Genomic DNA, 20,088 nt, shown 5'->3' on the forward strand with positions numbered 1-20,088 from the left:
TGCACTTTGAGTAACAGAGAAATAACTGGGATGTTCAGCCCAGATATCCCAGCAGTAGCTTGATCTCTATGCAAGTCTATTCAGTGTTATGATCCCTCTTAGCTTGACTTATGCCTTTTTTAGTTGTGGAAGCAGAAATATGGGAAGCCAAGTAGCTGTGCTCAAAATGAGGGGGCAGAGAAAGTGGAGGGTCTTGTGTAATATTGGACAGACAGTCTCCCGTTCTTGGTCAATATCCAATTCTTTGTCAATATCAACTCAAAGAGCTAGAGGAAGTTGAGTAGTGCTTTAGTTTAACTGGGTACTAGAACTCTCCCATCCAGGCACAGCTCAATATTCCAGTGTTTTCTACCGACTCCCACATCAGGTCCCCTCTGCCTGAATTCTGGCCAGATAGAGATGGAGTGAGTAGGAATGAGAAGCTGTATTCTGGTCCATCAGAGAGCCTGGATTTGAGGCTGAGTTTCTACCAAGGCACTCTGCACTGTATCACACACTCCATCCATAATGATTTACCTTCCCTATTGGCCCCCAAATGACTTTTCACTAGAGTTTGATCTTTATTCATCTTTCTTTCCCTGTCACTTATTCCCAGATGTAGCCTGTTTCAGAATACTCCAATCGTTCTGTCTTTGATTAAATACTACCAAGAAATTGCCCTGAGCTCCCTCCATGTTCCTCTGCACATCAAATCTGTTCACTCCTCTTCTCATTTTCTACATTTTATCTATTGTGGAGTGTCTCTTCTCTCCAAATGAAATCAATAGTAGAGTCAAATAATAGAGTCAAATCAATAGTGAATCAAATCCGAAGACTATTTTGATTCCTTTGCTATTTGGTCACTGCCATCTCAGAGCACTTGACCTTGATTGACTGCCTTTACATCTCTCTGTCTCAGGCACAGGCCCATTATAGATTTTGCCTGCTTCTAATGCTGTCCCCAATGCTGACAGACACAAGAAACTATCCTAAGCACTTTTATTTAATATTCAATGGAATTGCAACTCATTGACTTCCAAGTCTTCAATGATTACCTTGTTCTAATGCCTCCCAGACCCAAACTGAATATCTTCCTTTATCTCCAGAAGTCTACAGGATATTACACTCACCAAAATACATCTTTGGTCACGTTAATTATGGTCTCTTTCCTATCCACTATGCCTCTCGATTTTATTTCTCATACTTCCATAATACTTCCCTCATCATCAAAGCTGAGAAGCATTTAAAAACATCTCCAATATCTCCTTCCCTTAAGTCTGCTATGCCAACAAACACATCATGATGGATTATTCCTTTAAAAAATAACTTTACATTCTCAGTCACCAAGGTAACTAATAGTATTGACTTTTTGCCTTTAATCCAAACCATTCTATTTGAGAAACTTGGAACTCATCTTTTCCATAATTGCAAAAGTGCATTCATTGCATTTGTCAAAGTTGAGGTACAACATTTATAAAACTATAGCATAAATTAGAGGTCTAAGTTTAAGGTTTTTGTGGTTGTTTTTTATTTTTTATTTTTTTATTGTCAAGGTGATATACAGAGGGGTTACAGTTACATAAGTAATGTAATAAATACATTTCTTGTCAAACTTGTTATCCCTTTCCTCTTTTTTCTCCTCCTTTCACTCACTCCACCCCACCCCCAAGTTATACAGATCTTTCCAACATATTGTCTTATGTATATCGCTGTTACATTGGTTCCCCCCTTGTCCTTTGTCTCCTGTCAGCTGGACAATCCACAGTGGTTTCCATTTTACCACCATTTGCCCCTGATTTGCTCATATGATAGTATCTCACTTCTTTGTAGATGCTAAACTACCTCACCAGGCAACATGATACTTTTTAAAATCTTCTCAATGGGAATATTCAGTGTAATCTTTGATTATCCTCCTCAAAAGTCATCCCTCCTTATCACTATCCATTCAGCTCTCTCAGGATTAAGATCATTGGTCACAGCATCTATATATCTATCGATCTATCTATCTATATTTAGTGTCTAGTTCTGTCTCATTACTAACCTATTTAAGTGCTCAGACATACAAGCTCATCTCACTTAACTGTCAATCTTCAGGTCCAGTGTATATAAATTAATGGGAAAAGACTATATGGTTCTTAAATTCTTTCTAGGTAAAAATGTCTATAATTCCATTACTCTGAATTTAATGAATCCTTTCTTTTCTATGGTACCCTTTCTGTTCACTCCTGCTAAATTATTTTGTTGTTTCCTTTGTAAAAGTTGATAAACTTAAATGCTCAGAAAACAGAAATACACACAGCAGGCTTTGAGTGTGAGGCTGGAATCTAGACATAGCTCTGCTACCAACTTGTCTTTCTTCTTTTCATCCTTGGGCCACTTAGTGAGAGTTTTAGCAAGGTTACTATTTTTCAAAATGGTTTTAAGTTTCTTTTTTTAGGAGGGGTTAAGTTTCATATTGAGATTTTACACAGAAGCTGAATCAAAGTAAAGAAGAAAAAGGAATCTGCGTCTTCTGCACAGGGCATGATGACAGTATAACATTGCTGCTGTTACTAAAGCAAGAGGTTCTGGGCCTTTAAAACACTTCCAGACATCACCAAGCACTGTTTGAACACTACTGTCCTAGATGATTTCTTCCATGACTTTCCTAAAACCTGTGGTTCCGAATACCTAAGTATTTTGATTTGACTTAATCTGTACTTCCCAATCCCAACCGAATTCCCAGATTTACTGAGCATCCCACCCTGTTATGTGAAATGATCCTTTATTACTTAGAGACCATGTCATGAGGCATAAGAACATTTCAGAGATACTGACAAAATGAAGAAAAAAAGAAGAGGAAGAAGAAAAAAGAAGAGCATGAAGGAGAATCAGTACTGCACATCCACCACTGACCTGCAGATCCTAGGTGCCTGGAGCCCTGGTGCCTTGAACCTCAGATTGATTTCTCTACGGCATCAACACTGTTTATATTGTCAGGTCAGGGTGGGTCAGCCCTGCTTCAATCTCTGCAATTGGCTCCAGGAGAGGGAGGAAGAAGAGCTATTTCACAATGCATTGAATACAGTATGGATAATAAGAAGGTGGGGAGATTAATGAGTATTTGTTGAAGGGGGAGAGAGTCACCCATAAAGCCTAGGAGAGGCCAGGCATTGAACCCTACTCTATTGCTACTGTCATTGAATATATTATTAGTGGTTTGCAGTGGACAAACAGTGTTGGGGTCAGACATCTTTGAAGCTCATTGGGCTCCATCTGAGGCTTGCTGAGGTGGTGAATGCAAGAAAATACATCTAAAGAGGCCAAGGACAGAATGACTTCTAGTGCATGTCTTTGATCAGAGAGCCAGACTGAGAATAGGAATTGATACATTACAAATGTAGCCCTGTTTAAAAATGTGCTTTTCAATGAGTGCAACTGACAAGTTTTAATAAATATTGCATTGATGAAATTGATGTCCAAGGGGAAGCTCATCTGTTATGGACCTCAGATTCATCTTGAAATTGGGCAGATGTCATGTGCTCTACACTATTGGGTGTATACATCTAATTTTCCATCTATCCATTCACCATCCATCCATTAGATCATCTACGTATTCATCTACCCATCTTCTCATCTGTCATCTATTCATCTATCCATCCTTCCTAAAGGAAGAAGATTGGGCATAATAGCCTTATTGTAATTTCTTCTCTCAAGTCATTTATAAAGTTCCATACAGAGTTAAAGACATCAGGATGAGAAATGAGAAAGGGGGTGTGGGGGATACTAGATTTTTTTCCTTTTTAATGCCAGTGCTCAGTTTTCATAACTTCTCCCAATTTCTTATTGTTCTATAGGAAGAGCCAAAGTCTAAGGTATTATATCAGGTGATGAATTTGAGTGTGTATCAGTCATTTACACTGCTGTGTGACAAAGATATGCAGTTCATAGTTTCTATTGTTAAATATCTGTAACTGGGGAACAAATAATAAACATTTAAAGACTTTTTTTAAGTACTGGAGTTTGAACTCAGGGCCCTATGCTGTCTACATGGGGGCATTCTACCTCATGCCTCTGGCTGTTATGGCTTTAGTTATTTTTCATGTAGAGTCTCAAGGTTTTTGCCCAGGACCATCCTCAGTCTGTGATACTACTACCTACAACCTTCTACATAGCTAGGACCACAAGCATAAACCATCATGTCAGGCTATTTATTGAGACAGAATCTTGCTAACTGTTTTTCCCCATCTGGCCTTGAATTGTGATTTTTCCCAACATGTATCTCACAAGTAGCTGGAATTATAGGCATGAGCCATTATGTTTAGTGAAAAAACAGTTTAAAATACTATACTCTCTAAATTGTGGGCCGAAGGTATATCGGGGATAATAGTGTCAGAGCTGGTGGCTCATGCCTGTAATCTTAGCTACTCAGGAGGCTGAGATTTGAGGATCCAGGTTCAAAGCCAGCCCAGGCAGAAAGTCTGTGAAACTCTTATCTCCAATAAACCACCAGAAAACTGGAAGTGATGCTGTAGCTCAAGTGGTAGAGTGCTTGCCTTGAGCTGAAGAGCTGAGAGACAGCGTTCAGGTCCAGAGTTCAAGCCCCAGGACTGACCAAAAAAGATTGTTGAAGTAAAATAACCTGAATCATAACATCATCATTTCCAAATGGAGAAACCTATGCAACAGCATTGTTGAGACATGGGTTGATAAGGCTTTTCCTCAACAACTCCTAGTTAGGAACTTCACAACATGTAGAAGAAGCAGATGGTTTATATGGATTTTGGAATTATTTAGGAAAAAAGATTCTGTATATATACTCATCATTGATCCTTCTTGAGTTTTCTAGAATTACAACAAAAAAAGGTATGTCCCTTTGAGTGTTTGAAGAGGGCTCCCTGTGTTTTGTTTCTTCAGAATAATGACTCTTGCACTTTTGCTTCTTGCCTATAACCTCAACAATATCAATAGCAGGTGCAAACCCCATGTTATGTAGACATGCCCCTCTGTAAACATAGACCCAGGCCTGTGTTCTATAGAAAAAATTACAGAAACTTAAAGCCATTAGGTCATTGTCACTTGAACACAGTCTCCCAGCATACACATCCCCAAAGATAGCATTTTGTGTTTTGTCCTCTCCTGACTAATGTCAGCTCATTCAAGCTAAAGTCTTTTTGAATTCTCTTTTACCACAAATGACTAAGAAATCACTTCAAGGAATTTTCAAGAATAAGATGTAATTGGAGCTATTCCCTTAAGGGTTTGTATGGGTGGAGGAGAGGGAATAAATATTCCAGGATGGGGAAAGAGTGTCCACACTGTATATTCACAAAGTTCTATCATTTGTCAAGCACAATAATAAGTATTTAAAAACAAAGTGTTGCAGCCCAACATTAAGGTCACCCTAGAGCCAGAGACTCCATGCCAGCTCATTACAGTGCAGGGAGGTATGCACAAGGTATTGCCAGACAGAGCCAAAGACCAGGGATCTTAACGTAGCAAGAGTTTCTTGGAGGAAGTGGCATTTACCAAAGTATTAAAATATAAGTAATATTTTAAGCTGAGAGTATATGTGAAGATCACCAATCTCACAGGTATATCATGAAGTTGACTATTGATAGTTCATGAATAGGACATGAGCCAGGCGTCGGTGGCTTACGCCTATAATCCTAGTAGGCTGAGATCTGAGGATCTTGCAAAGCCAGCCTGGGCAGGAAAGTCTGAGAGACTCATATCTCTAATAAACCACTCAGAAAACCAGAAGTGGTGCTGTGGCTCAAGTGGCAGAGCGCTAGCCTTGAGCTGAAGAGCTGAGGGAAAGTGCCCAGGCCCAGAGTTCAAGCCCCATGACCAAGAAAAGAAAAGAAAAGAAATACAGCCTGGCACCTGAGCCCATGTTCTCAGAAGCCCTGAGAGGGTTATAGTAAGAACTATACACCTTGTGGCCTATGGAACCTCAGCTTCACTTGGTGAAGAATGCCCCTTGAGACTCTATCTTGCTGGCCTCTCTGAAAACTCTGAACTAGGCTAGGCTGACGAGTGAGCAGCAGGTAGAATACCTGGATCCCAGATCTAGAGTACTCCATTGGCTTCCACTGAAAGTTTCCAGGAGGTTATGTAGGGCATTGGAAAAAAACCCTGGCTTGTAGAGTTAGATGTATATGAGTAGTCAAGAATGAGCTGAACCTTGTAGAAGCAGAGAATATTTCACATATTTAGCATGCTAAGCTTTAAAACAGAATATTTGGATTGAGAGGGCTGGTGTTCATTTGGGGATAGAAAATGAAAATATAAAATATGCATCATTAAATGAATTTATATATTTGTCTTTCTTTGAATATTGATTATCAGTACATAATGGCTCAAGGGATTTTAAGCTAAAGGGCAGGAACCTGGAGAATCATGGCTGGGTGGTGCTGCTTTAGGGTCCATGAGGTTGCTGTCACTGAAGGCACAGAAGACACACAAGTGGCTGTTAGCAGTTATCCCTACATGAATCTGTCTATGGGGCTGACATCCCCCTTAGTGAATGATGAGAGACAGAGAGGGAGAAAGAGAGAAGAGAGAGGAGAGATCATCACTTCTGTTACTGGTTCAGGGTAAGACAGATTTCACACAGAGCACTGCGTAGCAGGAAATGAGGGCCATTAGCAAGTGTATTAATCTTTTTTTTTACAGCTTTGATAGTCTTTTACCACATCAGGAACCTAGAAGTCTAGAATCAAGGAACCAGTAGGGTTCTAGGGAAAAATTCTCCTTGACCTCTTCCAGCTTCTGGTGATTGCCACAGCTCTTTGCATTCCTTGGCTTATGGCATCATGCTTGGTGCTCAGACTCCTACCTCTATCTTCACATAGGCTTCTTCCCTGTGCCTCCCATAACCTCTTTTGCAAAGGCCACTACTCATATGGGAATCAGTCTACCACCCTAATCAAGAATGAGCCTGCTTTAACTAATTACACCAGCCAAGTCAAGTCACAGTCTGAGATTGAGAGCAGGATAAGGATGTGGAAAGAAAGGGCACTGGTAAACCAGTACAACAGGTCTCCTGGATGTGGCCTCATACTTTGGGATTTCAGAGGCTGTGGTCATTCCAAGACAGAGCACAGAATGGATTGTTTTTCTTATTATTTGTGCTTTTGTTATTGCTGTTGTTTTGTTTTCCTCCTCTAGCTCTCTTACCCAAGTGATTCAAACCACAAAATGCTTCACATCTTTCAAGGTGCCTTTGTCAGGATCTGTCTCTTGATCCTGGCTCCTGCCACCTGGAGCAGCCACATTCAGTTCAGTTTGAATTTTGCTCCAGGAAAGTAGAGGCTGAAAATGGTTAGAAATGATGTCTGCAAAGCCTGGCGCTGGTGGCTCATGCCTGTAATCCTAGCCACTGAGGAGGCTGAGATCTAACAATCACAGTTCAAAGCCAGCCCTGGCAAGGAAGGTCCGTGAGACTCTTATCTCCAATAAACCACTAGAAAACCACAAGTGGCACTGTGGCTCAAGTGGTAGACCGACAAAAGAAAAAGAAAAAAGAAAAAAAAGAAATGATGTTTGCAATATTTACAAGATTAATTTCCTTTCCTCCCTCCTTCCCTCCCTCCCTCCCTTTCTCTCTCTCTCTCTCTCTCTCTCTCTCTCTCTCTCTTTCTTTTTTTTGGGGTCCAGTCATGGGGCCTGAACTCTGGGCCTGGGCGCTGTCCCTCAGCTCTTCAGCTCAAGGCTAGCGCTCTACCACTTGAGCCACAGCATCACTTCCGTCTTTTTTCTTTTTGCTTATGTGGTGCTGAGGAATCGAACCCAGGGCTTCATGCATGCAAGGCAAGCACTTTACCACTGAGCCACCTCCCCAGCCCCTCTCTTTCTTTCTTTTTGTCTTTCTTTCTCTCCTTCCTTCTCTTCCTTCCTTCCTCCCTCCCTCCCTCTCTCTCTCTTTCTTTCTTTCCTTCCTTTCTTCTTTCCTTCTTTCTCTTTTTCTTTTTTTCTTTCTTTCTGTCCTTCCTTCCTTTTCTTCCTACCTCCCTCCTTTCCTCCTTCTCTCCCTCTCTTCCTTCCTTCGTTCATTCATTCTTTCTTTCTTTTCTGTGCCAGTCCTGGAGTTCAAACTCAGGACCTAGGTGATGTCCTTGAGCTTTTGTGTTCAAGGTTAGTGCTCTACCACTTGAGCCACAGCTCCACTTATGGCTTCTTTGGCAGCAGATTGGAAATAAAAATCTCATGGACTTTCCTGCCTGGGCTGGTTTTGAACCTTGATCTTCAGATCTCTGACACCTAAATAGCTAAGATTACAGCCATGAACCACAGATGCCTGAGTTAATTTCTTATTATTATACAAGTAATCCATTTTCATTATGGAAAACTTGAAAAGTACAAATAAGTAAAGAGAAAGAAAAGTTTCAATTACTGCCACTACTCAGACATTGCTACAATTGATGCAAGCAATTGAGGCAGACTTTTTTTTAATGCAGAAACATGTAGATAGCATTTTTAAAAATACAAAAATGTAATAGTAAGATACTTTACTTTGTAACATGCTCTTCTTATTTCATTAGCCATAAGTAGCTTTCCAAATGAGTGGAGACCAGCCTCTAGCATTTAATTATGACTCATTTTTTTTTTTAAAGATGGCATGATTGTCTCTTTCTTTCTAGCTTCTCAGCTGAAGCTGTTTTCTCCATACCACTACCCTCTCACCTCAGGGTCACAGGCTAGGCAAAGATGGAAGAAAGCAGCAGTCCATGGTGACAGGATTGAAGGGAAAGAGGAGGAGCCAGGCCAGCTATGGACCTTGGTCCCTAATTATGTGGCACTTCACTTCCTGCACAGAGGGGACTGACAGGTACTCCAGTGGAAATGTGGGGCACTGAGTCATAAACTATCAAGAATAAAGGATTTTCACCAGTTCCAACCCCTAGTTTGCTCCCAGTTTATCCCATGTGGTTCTTACAAGGTTCCACTCCAATAATAGTACCCAGTGGAGAAAGGATGTATGGACTGTGCCCCAAATCTCAGAATTTACCCAAACTGGGTAAAGAGAGTACTTGAGTGCCTTGTAAGTCAGAGGTGGGAGTCCAGTATAGGACTCTTAGATTACTTCTGTCCCTGTCCAGGCTGACAGTACCCAGGGAGTTTAGGGGATACACAGTGTCCTAATCAGACTGTTGGAAGTAGAAGTCTGTGATGGGAGCATCCCAGGTGGCGTCCTCAGGAATCTGGGTGAGCCTGACAGGCTGGTCAGCTTCTGGCACAGTGCAGAGGAACCAGCCAGGGTATGCAGCTGACTCGAAGCTGGAAGTGAACCCCATGTCCCGTCGGTAGAAAGTGAAGCTCTTGGATTCCTTGGCACCAAGGTAGAGTTCCATAATGTTCACTGGCTGCCAGCAGAAGGGTATGAAGAGTGAGGGACAGGAGTAGGGGCAGTAGGAAGATGCTTAGGCAAGGCAAGGGCCATTGGGGAGAGATAAAGATATGATCCACAGCACTTGTAAGGGGTCCCCAAGGTGCCCAGGCACAGAACACCAAGACAGAGTTTGTTCAGGATCTATTGGCTTAATCCCAGATGATGATGACCCAATAGGACTCACCTCTAATTTCAGAGTTGGTTCCTTCTCCATCCCACAAGACAAGCATTGGCTTCCTCCCTGGACACCCAGGATGACTGGAGAGAGCCTGGCATCCAGTGACCGATTGGGGACAACGCTGATCTCTTCACCTACAGGTAAAGACAAGGTATTGGAAACTTGGCTCCCCTTCTGTCTGTCCATTCTAACTCAAGTCCTGGATTCTGAACAGCAGGACTTGGATTCTGGGCAGGAGTGTGAGGCATCCTGACTTTAAGCTGGGAAAAAGGGAAGGATCTTAACAGCTGTCACACAGGGAAGGACAATTTTCTGTTAACCAGTCCAGAGTGGACATCAAGGCACAGAAATGTGTTTTACCACTCCCCACCTCAAACCCCTTGCTCAGGGCCAAATCATCATGTCTTCCATAAATTTCAGGAGACTACTTTTCCAAATACTGCTTTTAATACCCTTTACTCTCACACCTCTTTCCAGATGTTTTGATCATTTTTGTTTTGTTCGTAGCAGTACTAGGGCTTGGACTCAAAACCTCATGCTAGTTTGCTATTCTTGCTCAGTTGGCTCTCTACTATTTGAGCCACACTGCCAGTTATTTTGTAGACTGAGTCTCTCAGACTTTTCTGATCTCCCTGGCTTCAAACTACTATCCTTAGACCTTATTTTTCTAAGATTATAGGGATAAACCACCAACCAGCATCTAGCTCTGAAACTTGATTTGATGAGCCTCCCATTAGAGTTGTTTAGATATCTCACAATCTCCATGAGATTCATGTGGGCAGAAAATATCTCATTCCTCTCTGTATATCCTTCTACACCCCACACACCCATACACACTTATGAGTACACACATTACATGTATGCATGCATTGTGCACATACATAGGCATGCATAAACAGGAGGACAGATAGCACCATCTGCTGTCTGGATCCCACCACTTTGGATGAACATGACCTTCAGAGGGTGGATGAGCCCAGAGTTGAGAGGCAAAGCCCACCCACATGTGAGTAAGGAAAGGCAGCACATTGAATCCCTTCTTTAGCACTTGCTAAGACAAAATGGAAAACCACTTGTTCTCAAAAATGTTCTCCTTCTGCACAGAGACTTTAGGTACTTTAAGGCCTGGGTCTTTGCTTTGCTAGAACACTTGTTTATGACTCTCCGACATGTCAGACCTGGGATTTGAGCCACTATAGGCAGAAGATTCAAAGGCCTAGAATCACAGTTATGTTCTAACACCAACCTTTAACAATCTTCCCAGCATTCAGCCCTCCGGCTAAAAGCTGGTTGTCACGCAGATAGAGCACCTTCAGGGCTGAATCCTTCATTCTGAAACATCAGGAAGGGACTCTGTTAGGGGAGTGGTTAGTGCTCCAGCTTGCTCAGGCTCCAGAGTGTCCTCCAATCTCAGGCATATTGTCTTATCCTCTTCCCATTGTACCTAATACAACAGCACAACCTTCCTTCCTAGCCATATCCTAACAATGGGATGATCCCTTGGTCTCCCATTTATGCTCCTTTACCTATTCAACTTTTCCTATTCTATCCAATCTCCTCTCTGTGCTCTATTAGAAAGGAAGCTGGACTGTGAGTTGGATCCTAGACTCAGCTACCTTTTCTGCTGGGCCACAAAAGACAAGTTGCTTACATTCCCTGAACTTGGGTCTCTTTATTGCTAGACTAGATGATGTGTTAGATACTACTCAGACCTCTTCCTGATTCACCAATAATTACTGAAAATTTCAAGGTACATTTATTTCCATCTGGCCATATATTCTATCCAAAATGAGTACTTATTTTAAAATTCTTATATTTTAATTTTCTTAGATACTTCTCATAGATGAAACTAGTTGATTTTCTTCCAAAAGCAGTTTTCTTCCAGTATTACTTGGAGAGAAAACATCAGTAGTATAAAACTTGGTTTGACGTTTGGCCAAACTTGATAAAACTAGCTATACAACTGGTAAGACTCAGTTGATAGCTGAGTTGTGCTGTGGATCTTGTACAACAGGCTATCTCCCACCTTCACTCCATCAGAGCATCTCATGTAACTAAGTCCCAGAGACACGTTCGGAAAACAGGACACAGTCAACCCTTAGTTTCCACCGTGAATTAGTCCCAGCAAAAGCCACAGGTGCTCAAGTGCTCATAATATTACCTATCCATCCCATCCCATGTACTTACATCAACTCCAAATAACTTAGAATACCTAATGTCATATAAATGTCATGTAAACAGTTGTTGTACTACATTTTCAAGGAAATAATAAGAAAACAGTCTGTGCATGTTTATTTTTTCAAATACTTTCAATCCACAGAAGCCTTAGAGGTAAATGGCTGACTGAACCAGACTGACTTCAATAAGAAAAAAGACTCTTTTCTTACCCAGCACTGTAAATTCTGGGGCAGAGATGAGAGCCTAATCAGCACATGCCAATGAATGGAAAGACAGATTAGTGGTTTTTTATTGTACTTTCCTCCTAGTGGCTGATAGATGTCAATTCATTGCTGTAGGTGGCAACAGTAAGATTCTAGAAAATGGGGCCTCCTGATCCATTCTCACTATGAATGGGCCAAGCTGTACAGCAGCTCTACAATGGGGTTACTAGCCCCTACTTAGCAGGGAGATGCCTTGCTCAGTCACATTCCTATATGCAAGAAAGCTAGAAATTCCCTAAAGGCAGTAAAATGCTGGTCCCAACTTCCCAGATTACTTGGTGTACTAGTGAGCGCTCCAACTGGGCAAGTAGAGCTCCTCCCATCCTCTTTCATTAGGCTGGACTACTCTGCCAGGGACTCACTTTCCTCAAGGTTACCACATCAGAGGTTCAGATACTCACCGAAAGCACAATGCTCCACTCAGGACCATCTTGAGCTCCACAGTAGGCTACCCTATTTTGAAACAAACAGTAGAAAAAATTTAGACAGAAAAGGCTGTGCTGATAGAGGTCTGGGTAACAAGCAGGCCCCTGAGTCCTCTAGCATTGGATCAGCCTCTCCTGAACAGAGGTTATAGATCTTACGGTTATAGATCAGCTGAAGCTCCACTACTGCTAACACCCCCAAAAGAATACCTCAGAATACCTCCTTTCTCCTGGCAAAAGCTTGTGGTGTCTGCCTGTTCCTCCAAGGATGTCTTGGCCTTTTAAGGATACTAATGAACCAGGGAGGAGCCCTGGAACTCAACCTAGGGAGGAGTAGGGTTTCCCAGAGTGATTTTACATCACCCAAAGCCTACAGAAACACCTGCTGCTCCTCATTATTTCTCCTGGAAGGAGTCTTCTGGAGACCATCTCCCTCCACAAGCCTCAAGAGCTTTCTCGGGTGCTTTCCAGATCTCTAAGAGAATAAGAAATAGCTCAAGAAAACTAGATTCTAAAACATCTCTTTCCTCCTGCCTTTTCTTCCTTCTTTCCTCCAGTCCCTCCTTTCTTCCTGCCTGTGCCAGCCCTATGGTAATGTGGGAGGTGGAGATCTCCTGCTTAGGGAATGTTTAGGCAACAAGTTCATTGCAGAAAAACCGGAAAATCCAGATTAGCAGAAAAAGAACATAAACATTGTCTTTGAAAGTACTATCCAAACTCTAATGACAACACTTTTTTCTCCACAACTTAAATCTAGTATTTTATGGCATAGCTGGAACATAGATCTTGTATTCCAATCTATTATTACTGGTCCTTCATTTTGCTATTGTTTTTTGTTTATTTGCTTGTCTTTTGTTAATTGGTGTGATAGACCTCTATGATTCCAACACAGATCTTCCTCTTTTTTTCATTTTAATTTTATTGTCAAGGTGATGTACAGAGGGGTTATAGTTACATAAGTAAGGTAGTGAATACATTTCTTGTCTAACTTATTACCCCCCCCCTCATTTTTCTCCCTCTTTTAAATACCTAAAACTAGTAAAAAAAAATTATGTGATTATAAAATAATCAATGCACTTTTCATACCTCCACTAGTTCTGTCTGATGAACTTAAGTGTACAGTAATAATTTAATCATGTCTTGAGTATCATTGATAACTATTTATTGTTAAGGTGCAAATGTTAAAGGGATGATATTCAAACACATGGGCCAGAAAGTTCTTAGTGTTTAAGAATAAATAAAATACCCAGACGGGAAATATCGCATTAGTCACATAATGTTATTTACAGAAAACTGTAAAATTGTCTAAATGAAAACAATTTAAAAATTGCAAAAGCAAAATAAAACAAAATTTCAGAAAGAATTGTCCTATAAGCAAAGCAGTACTGAGCAAACAGGTTTCTTTTGTAGAAGTGGGTATCATTTCAAATGGAGTCAGACTGCCATCTGCCTGGGACCCATGAATTGCATCTGTGCGTCCAGTGGACTTTTTCATGGAGCTTATAAGGCTTTTTTTTACCTTCTTTCTAATAGAGAATAAAACTTGAAAAGAAGACAGAATTATGTCAGCCTGCAATTAGATGTCATACTGGCACATCATCAAAGCTGGCCCCATTAACAGTTCTTGGCCGGGTACCAGTGGTACATGCTTGTAATCCTAGCTACTCAGGAAGCTAAGATCTGAGGATTTCGGCTCAAAGTCAGCCTGGGTAGGAAAGTCTGTGAGACTCTTTTTTTTTTTTTTTTGTCGGTCGTGGGGCTTGAACTCTGAGATTGGGCGCTTTCCCTGTGCTCTTCAGCTCAAGGATAGCACTTTGCCACTTGAGCCACAACATCACTTCCGGTTTTCTGGTGGTCTATTGGAGATAAGAGTCTCATGTACTTTCCTGCCCAGGTTGGCTTTGAACCATTATCCTCAGATCTCAGCCTCCTGAGTAGCTAGGATTACAGGCGTGAGCCAATAGGGTGTAACAATGCTCCATAGGAAATGGGCTGATTACCTTAGTAACTGTAACCCCTCTGTACAGTATCTTTAAAATTATGTGTGTGTGTGTGTGTGTATACACACAAAAAAAAAACTGGAAATGGTACCTGTGGCTCAAAGTGGTAGAACACTAGCCTTGAGTGAAAACGCTCAGGAACAGTGCCCATGACCTTAGTTCAAGCCCCACAACTAACAGAAGAAGAGGAAGACGAAGAAGAGGAAGAAGAGGAAGAAGAAGAGAAGAAGGAGGAGGAGGAGGAAGAAAAAGAAGAAGTTGTTGTTCTCTGGGACCCTATGCTTTGGTTTTACTTTCCAATGACAATTAACTAGGTTCCAGTGTATCACTATGGTTTAAATGACCCCAGCAAAACTTATGACCATTGTAACTCTCATATAGATGAGAGATGAGTGGGGAGACACAGAAAGAGAAATACATTAAAATACATTGCATCTATGTGTGAAGGTGGCATAATGAAACCCGCTAAAAGCAACTGAAGCTGTTGTAGGGGAATAGTGGGGGATGGTAAGATACCAACCAGAGGAGTTAATCTGATTAAAGTACAATAGATTACCTTGCCCATGTAATTGTATCTCCTTTATACTGTTTCACAATAAAAAATAAAAAAATAAAGTACAATAGATGCAGGTGTAACATAACATGGTGCCAATATGTACAATTAATAAACATTAACACATGAATGACATGAATGTAAAGCAGGTTTTATTGGGGGATTGGGTACCAGTGGGAGGGGGAAGGCATAAGGAGAGGGAGGAGGAGGATAAAGGATAAATGCTGTTGAAGTACTTTATATATGTATATAAAAAGAGAACCATGAAACTCTTGAAATTGATTTAAAAAGGAAGAAGGAATGAAGGAGAATGATATAGATGGTGAATTTCATCAGGGTATATTGTATATTTGTATGGAAATATCACAGTGAAACCTTCTTGTACAACTAATATATGCTAATAAAAATGTAGAGGAAATGAAGGAAAAAATAGTTCATGCTGAAATTTAACCTCCAACTCATGCTGATCCCAATTCCAACATATTTAAATATGAGGTCTCAAGAACTGAGACTAATTGGGATCTTTAAAAGGTAAGTCTTGAGGACAGAAGAATGGATGGATCCATTTAATGGTAAATGGGTGAATGAGCTAATTGATTATCTCTGAGTGGCTCTGCCTCTTGGGCATACCTCTGTTACTATGTAATACCCTGTTCTGCCTTGGGACCCGAAAGGTCACCACCAGCAAGAACACCCTCACTAGATCCAGCTACTGATCTTCAACTTCCCAGCCTTTAGAACTGTGATTCAAATAAACATTTTTCCTTTTAAAGGTACTTCAGTTTCCTCCTTCATCTCTCCTAGTTGAATCACCCAGGGGAAGCCAGAGACCATAGGACAAGGATATGAAAGTGTCCATACAGAGAGGCCTCACAGTGAGGAATGCTGACATCCTGTGAGGTAACAATCTCCAATGCAGAACCTCCTGTTCCTATCAAACCTTCAGATGATGGCAACCCAGGCTGACATCTGGCCTGCAATCTCATGAGAACTCTTGTGAGGCCAGTCTTCTGCTCCCTGATTCTCAAAACTTATGTGAATAAATAGATGTTGCTTGGTTAAGCTGTTAGGGTTAGGAATAGTTTGTTAAATGTGATAGGTAACCAATATACTTTGTCTTCATCACCAACAGTTTCTATTACTATTGTTTTTTTCATTCACTGACATCTTCAGTGGGTATCCCCTTCTCAACAAACATCTCAATACTTTGTAGTCTTCATGTGCCCCAGAATATGTCACAGCTGAAAATTGGTAATCCTCCATGGCTACTCATCACCACGTTTGTGAAGAAGGCAGTGCCTGCAAGGGGGCAGAGATAAAGACTTAACATATGAAGCTATCCATGTTATTAATGCATAAGCACAATTATGATAGATAACAAATTCTTGTTAGAGAGATAAATTTAATAAACATTAAAATAGCCAATATTTATTCAGGTCTGGTTATATTCTTGGAAATTTTATTGAGGGGGAGGAAAGCTGTGGGGATTGAACCCAAGACCCTGAGAATGCTAGACAAATGCTCTAAAGCCTGAACCACATCCCAAGCCCTCTCAAGATCCTCTTGTTTCTATGTCCTTAGCATTCGGTAGTTTGCCTGGATTTTTCACTTTATGCTCATATAGTGACCCATGGGTAACTACTATTATGATGTATTTAATGGATATAAGAATCAATAAGCCAGGCGCCGGTGGCTCACGCCTATAATCCTAGCTATTCAGGAGGCTGAGATCTGAGGATCACAGTTCAAAGCCAGCCCAGGCAAGAAACTCCATGAGAATCTTAACTCCAATAAACCAATAGAAAACAGGAAGTGATGCTGTGGCACAAGTGGTAGAGCACTCGTCTTGCACTGAAGAGTGCAGGGAAAGCACCCAGGCCCAGAGTTCAAGCCTCATGACTGACAAAAAGAAAGAAAAAGAAAAAGAATCAAACATAGAAATGTTCATTATATTGCCTGATTTTGACCTTTAATTAGTATTAGAGTCAAAAGTAAATGCAGGAAACTTCAGCCAAAGGCTATTGACCCCAAGATACAACAACACAGCTGTCAGAGTGATCTTTGTAACCACCTCAGTCTGATCTTGTCACTGCTCTGGTTCCTATACCTCTGAGGGTAGAAGACAAGGCAAGTCTTTGCCATGTATCCAAAGTCCTACACAGTTGGGCTCTCATTAACTCTTGTTCTTCTTCCTCCTCATTAAGGAGACTCTCCTTGCTCTTCATTGAACAAGCAGACATAGTCCCACCTCAAGCCTTTGCACGGACTATTTTCCTTGCTTAAAAAGCACCAGGAAAACGAACCCTTAAATATGTATTTTAATGTTTTTTTTCTTTCATGCATGTGTTTCTAACGCATTTATAAGATTATTTCTTTGTTGCTTTGTATGTCCCTCCCTCACAGTGTAACCCCCGCTTTCACTATATTTGATGTCAGTATAACTTGTGGAGGAGATGGGGACAAACAAGTCGTTTAAGGATTCAGGTAGACCTGTTGCAACAATGAGAAGTACAAAATGTCATGTCTATATTCTATGAGACATATTCTATGACATATCCTTTAATATTTTAATTGTATACTAAGTTAACAGAGTTTTTAAAGACTCAGAAGACAGTTCTGTCATCATTAGACAACTGGTGCACTGTTCCCCTTGATAATAAATTCAAAATAAAATATTATTCAAAAAAAAAAAAAGCACCAGTGTAGTTCACTCCCTTTACCTCCTTTCGGTCTTTGCCTCAAGGCCACCTTCTCTGTGAGACCTGTGCTTACCATCCTATGGCTATATCTCCTGCTCCCACATCCTCCTTATCATGATTCATTTGTAATACTCACCATACAAGATATTATAGAATCCATCCATATATTATGTTTATTATTTATTTTGTTTTTTAAAAATATATTATTATTATTATTTTGTTTATGTGGTACTAAGGAATCAAACCCAGGCCTCATGCATGCTAGGCAAGCACTCTCCAACTAAGCCACATTCCTGGCCCCTGTTTATTATTTATTATATGCCTTGACCCAATGCTGCTGGAAAAACTCAAATAAATGAAATTTTCACATCTATTGTGTTGATTGTTATAACCTAAGCACTTAGAGTATTTCTGGTAAGCAATATGTCTTCAATAAATAAATATTTCATCAACATTGAATGAATTATATGCCACTTCACAGTAAAGGTCAATGAATTGTCTATCATTTTGCTCATAATTATTCCTTTATTTTCCACAGAGCTTTTATGCTTGTGAGTCCTCATTTTCTTGATTGAGCAGTTAAGACCATAAGTTTGCAAACTTTGGTCTTTCAGCCTACAACATGGTTTATTTATAAGACTTTATAAATAAGACTTTAATTGGACTCACTCATTTGATGACTTGTTGTCGGTGGCTGCTTTTGCCTATGACTTCAGAGATGAGTATTTGGGAATGAGACCACATGATCTATGATGTTGCATGTTTATTTATAGAAAATGCTGAACTCTGATCAAGAGTACCTCAGTTCTGACCATAAGTCTGCTTACTACCATGTGTCTTTGGTCAAGTTATTTGCTCAAGCTCTCTGTATTTTAGAATTTTCAATTATGAACGAAAGATTAGATGAAAGTGCTACTGTTACCAGAATTAAATGGGTTAATGTATGTTTCTCAATCAAGTGTCTTGGATATAACAGGTGCTTAAATGTGAGCTATCTGACCATCCCACCATTGCATCACCACCAGCATTGTCACCACCATCATCACCACCACCGTCATCACAATCACCACCATCATCAATACCACCATCATTATCATCATCATCACAATTATCAGCAGTGTCATCACCATTATTTTGACACAGCATCCTACCCCAGATTAGTTTCCTATAAAGAGGGCAGTAATAGACTCATCATTGGAGCACTGCAACAACTGCATGTGTCTGTAAAGAGTTGGGTCAACCCATAGCACAAAACCTGGTCACCTGTTTCTAACCTGTCAGTTTTTCCTAGCTCTCTTCCACTCCTCAGAGGTATGTGAAGACAGCAACAAATACACAGGACAGACTAACTCACTTTCACCTAACTCTGAAGCTGTTTCAAGGGTAAATACCTCATTTTATGTGCTGGTATGGCTTTCCCTGCCCAGAGACAGGAACCAGCTCATCTCAACTCAGCTGACTGATTAGGATTTCATATTTCTGACAAGAAGTTACTCTGACAGGCACTGTGTTAAAAAGCCTAGAGTTCTTATCTCATAAGAAACACTCATAGGGCTGAGAAGGTGTCTCAGTGGTAGAGTGCTTATTTTGCATGCATGAAGCCCTAGGTTTGATTTCTCAGCACCACATAAGCAGAAAAATTCAGAAGTGGCACTGTGGCTCAAGTGGTAGAATGCTTGCCTTGAGCTGAAGAGCTCAGGGATGATGCCCAGGCCCAGAGTTCAAGCCCCATGCCTGAAAAGAAAGAAAGAAAGAAAGGAAGGAAGGAAGGAAGAGAGGAAGAAAGAAAGAAAGAAAGAAAGAAAGAAAGAAAGAAAGAAAGAAAGAAAGAAAGAAAGAAAGAAAGAAAGAAAGAAAGAAAGAAAGAAAGAAAGAAAGAAAGAAAGAAAAAAAGACTCATGTTGGTTAGGGTAGTTTACAACTATAGTCCCAGAACTTGGGAAGCTGGGGGAGAAGGATCATAACACTGAGGTCAGTTTGGACTACAGAGTGAGTCCTTGTCTCAGAAATACTATGTAATAAAAAAAAGAATTAACTAACTAAATGAATAAACTGATAACAAAATTCATAAAACAAAAATAGTTAAAAGATAAAAGTATGGAGAAAGGTATGCCATGTAAAAGCTAAACAAGAAACTATGATCAATATCAATCAAAGCAGATTTTAAAATAAGAAAAATTATTGAGAATGAAGAGGAACATACCATTATGATAAAGGGATCAACTCTTCCAAAACCCATTACACCCTTAAATATACACACACCTAACAGCAAACCTTCAAAAGTACATGATGATAGAACTAAAACAAGGAGCAGACGTATCTTTAGTTTTTGCTGATGAATTCAAAACTCCTCCCTCCATAATCGATTGGACAAATACATTGAAAACCTGGATTATAGGAGTTAGAATTTACAAGACCTGAAAAATACTGCCATCTAAACTTA

At 40.4% G+C, this 20,088-nt stretch overlaps 1 protein-coding gene across 1 annotated transcript; it reads right to left on the reverse strand.

Annotated features, from left to right (window-relative positions):
- Positions 1-9,101: 9,101 nt before the first annotated feature.
- On the reverse strand, positions 9,102-12,402 carry Il36rn (interleukin 36 receptor antagonist). Its single transcript, XM_042670951.1, has 4 exons — positions 12,370-12,402; positions 10,774-10,859; positions 9,537-9,664; positions 9,102-9,326 (listed from the first exon to the last, which is right to left on the reverse strand). Exons 1-4 carry the CDS (start codon positions 12,396-12,398, stop codon positions 9,102-9,104), a joined length of 468 nt encoding a protein of 155 aa, XP_042526885.1. The 5' UTR covers positions 12,399-12,402.
- Between the last annotated feature and the right edge of the window lie 7,686 nt (positions 12,403-20,088).

The sequence above is a fragment of the Dipodomys spectabilis genome, unplaced genomic scaffold (assembly GCF_019054845.1).
Source record: "Dipodomys spectabilis isolate Male_0828 unplaced genomic scaffold, ASM1905484v1 ptg000588l, whole genome shotgun sequence".
NCBI classification, from domain to species: Eukaryota; Metazoa; Chordata; class Mammalia; order Rodentia; family Heteromyidae; genus Dipodomys; species Dipodomys spectabilis.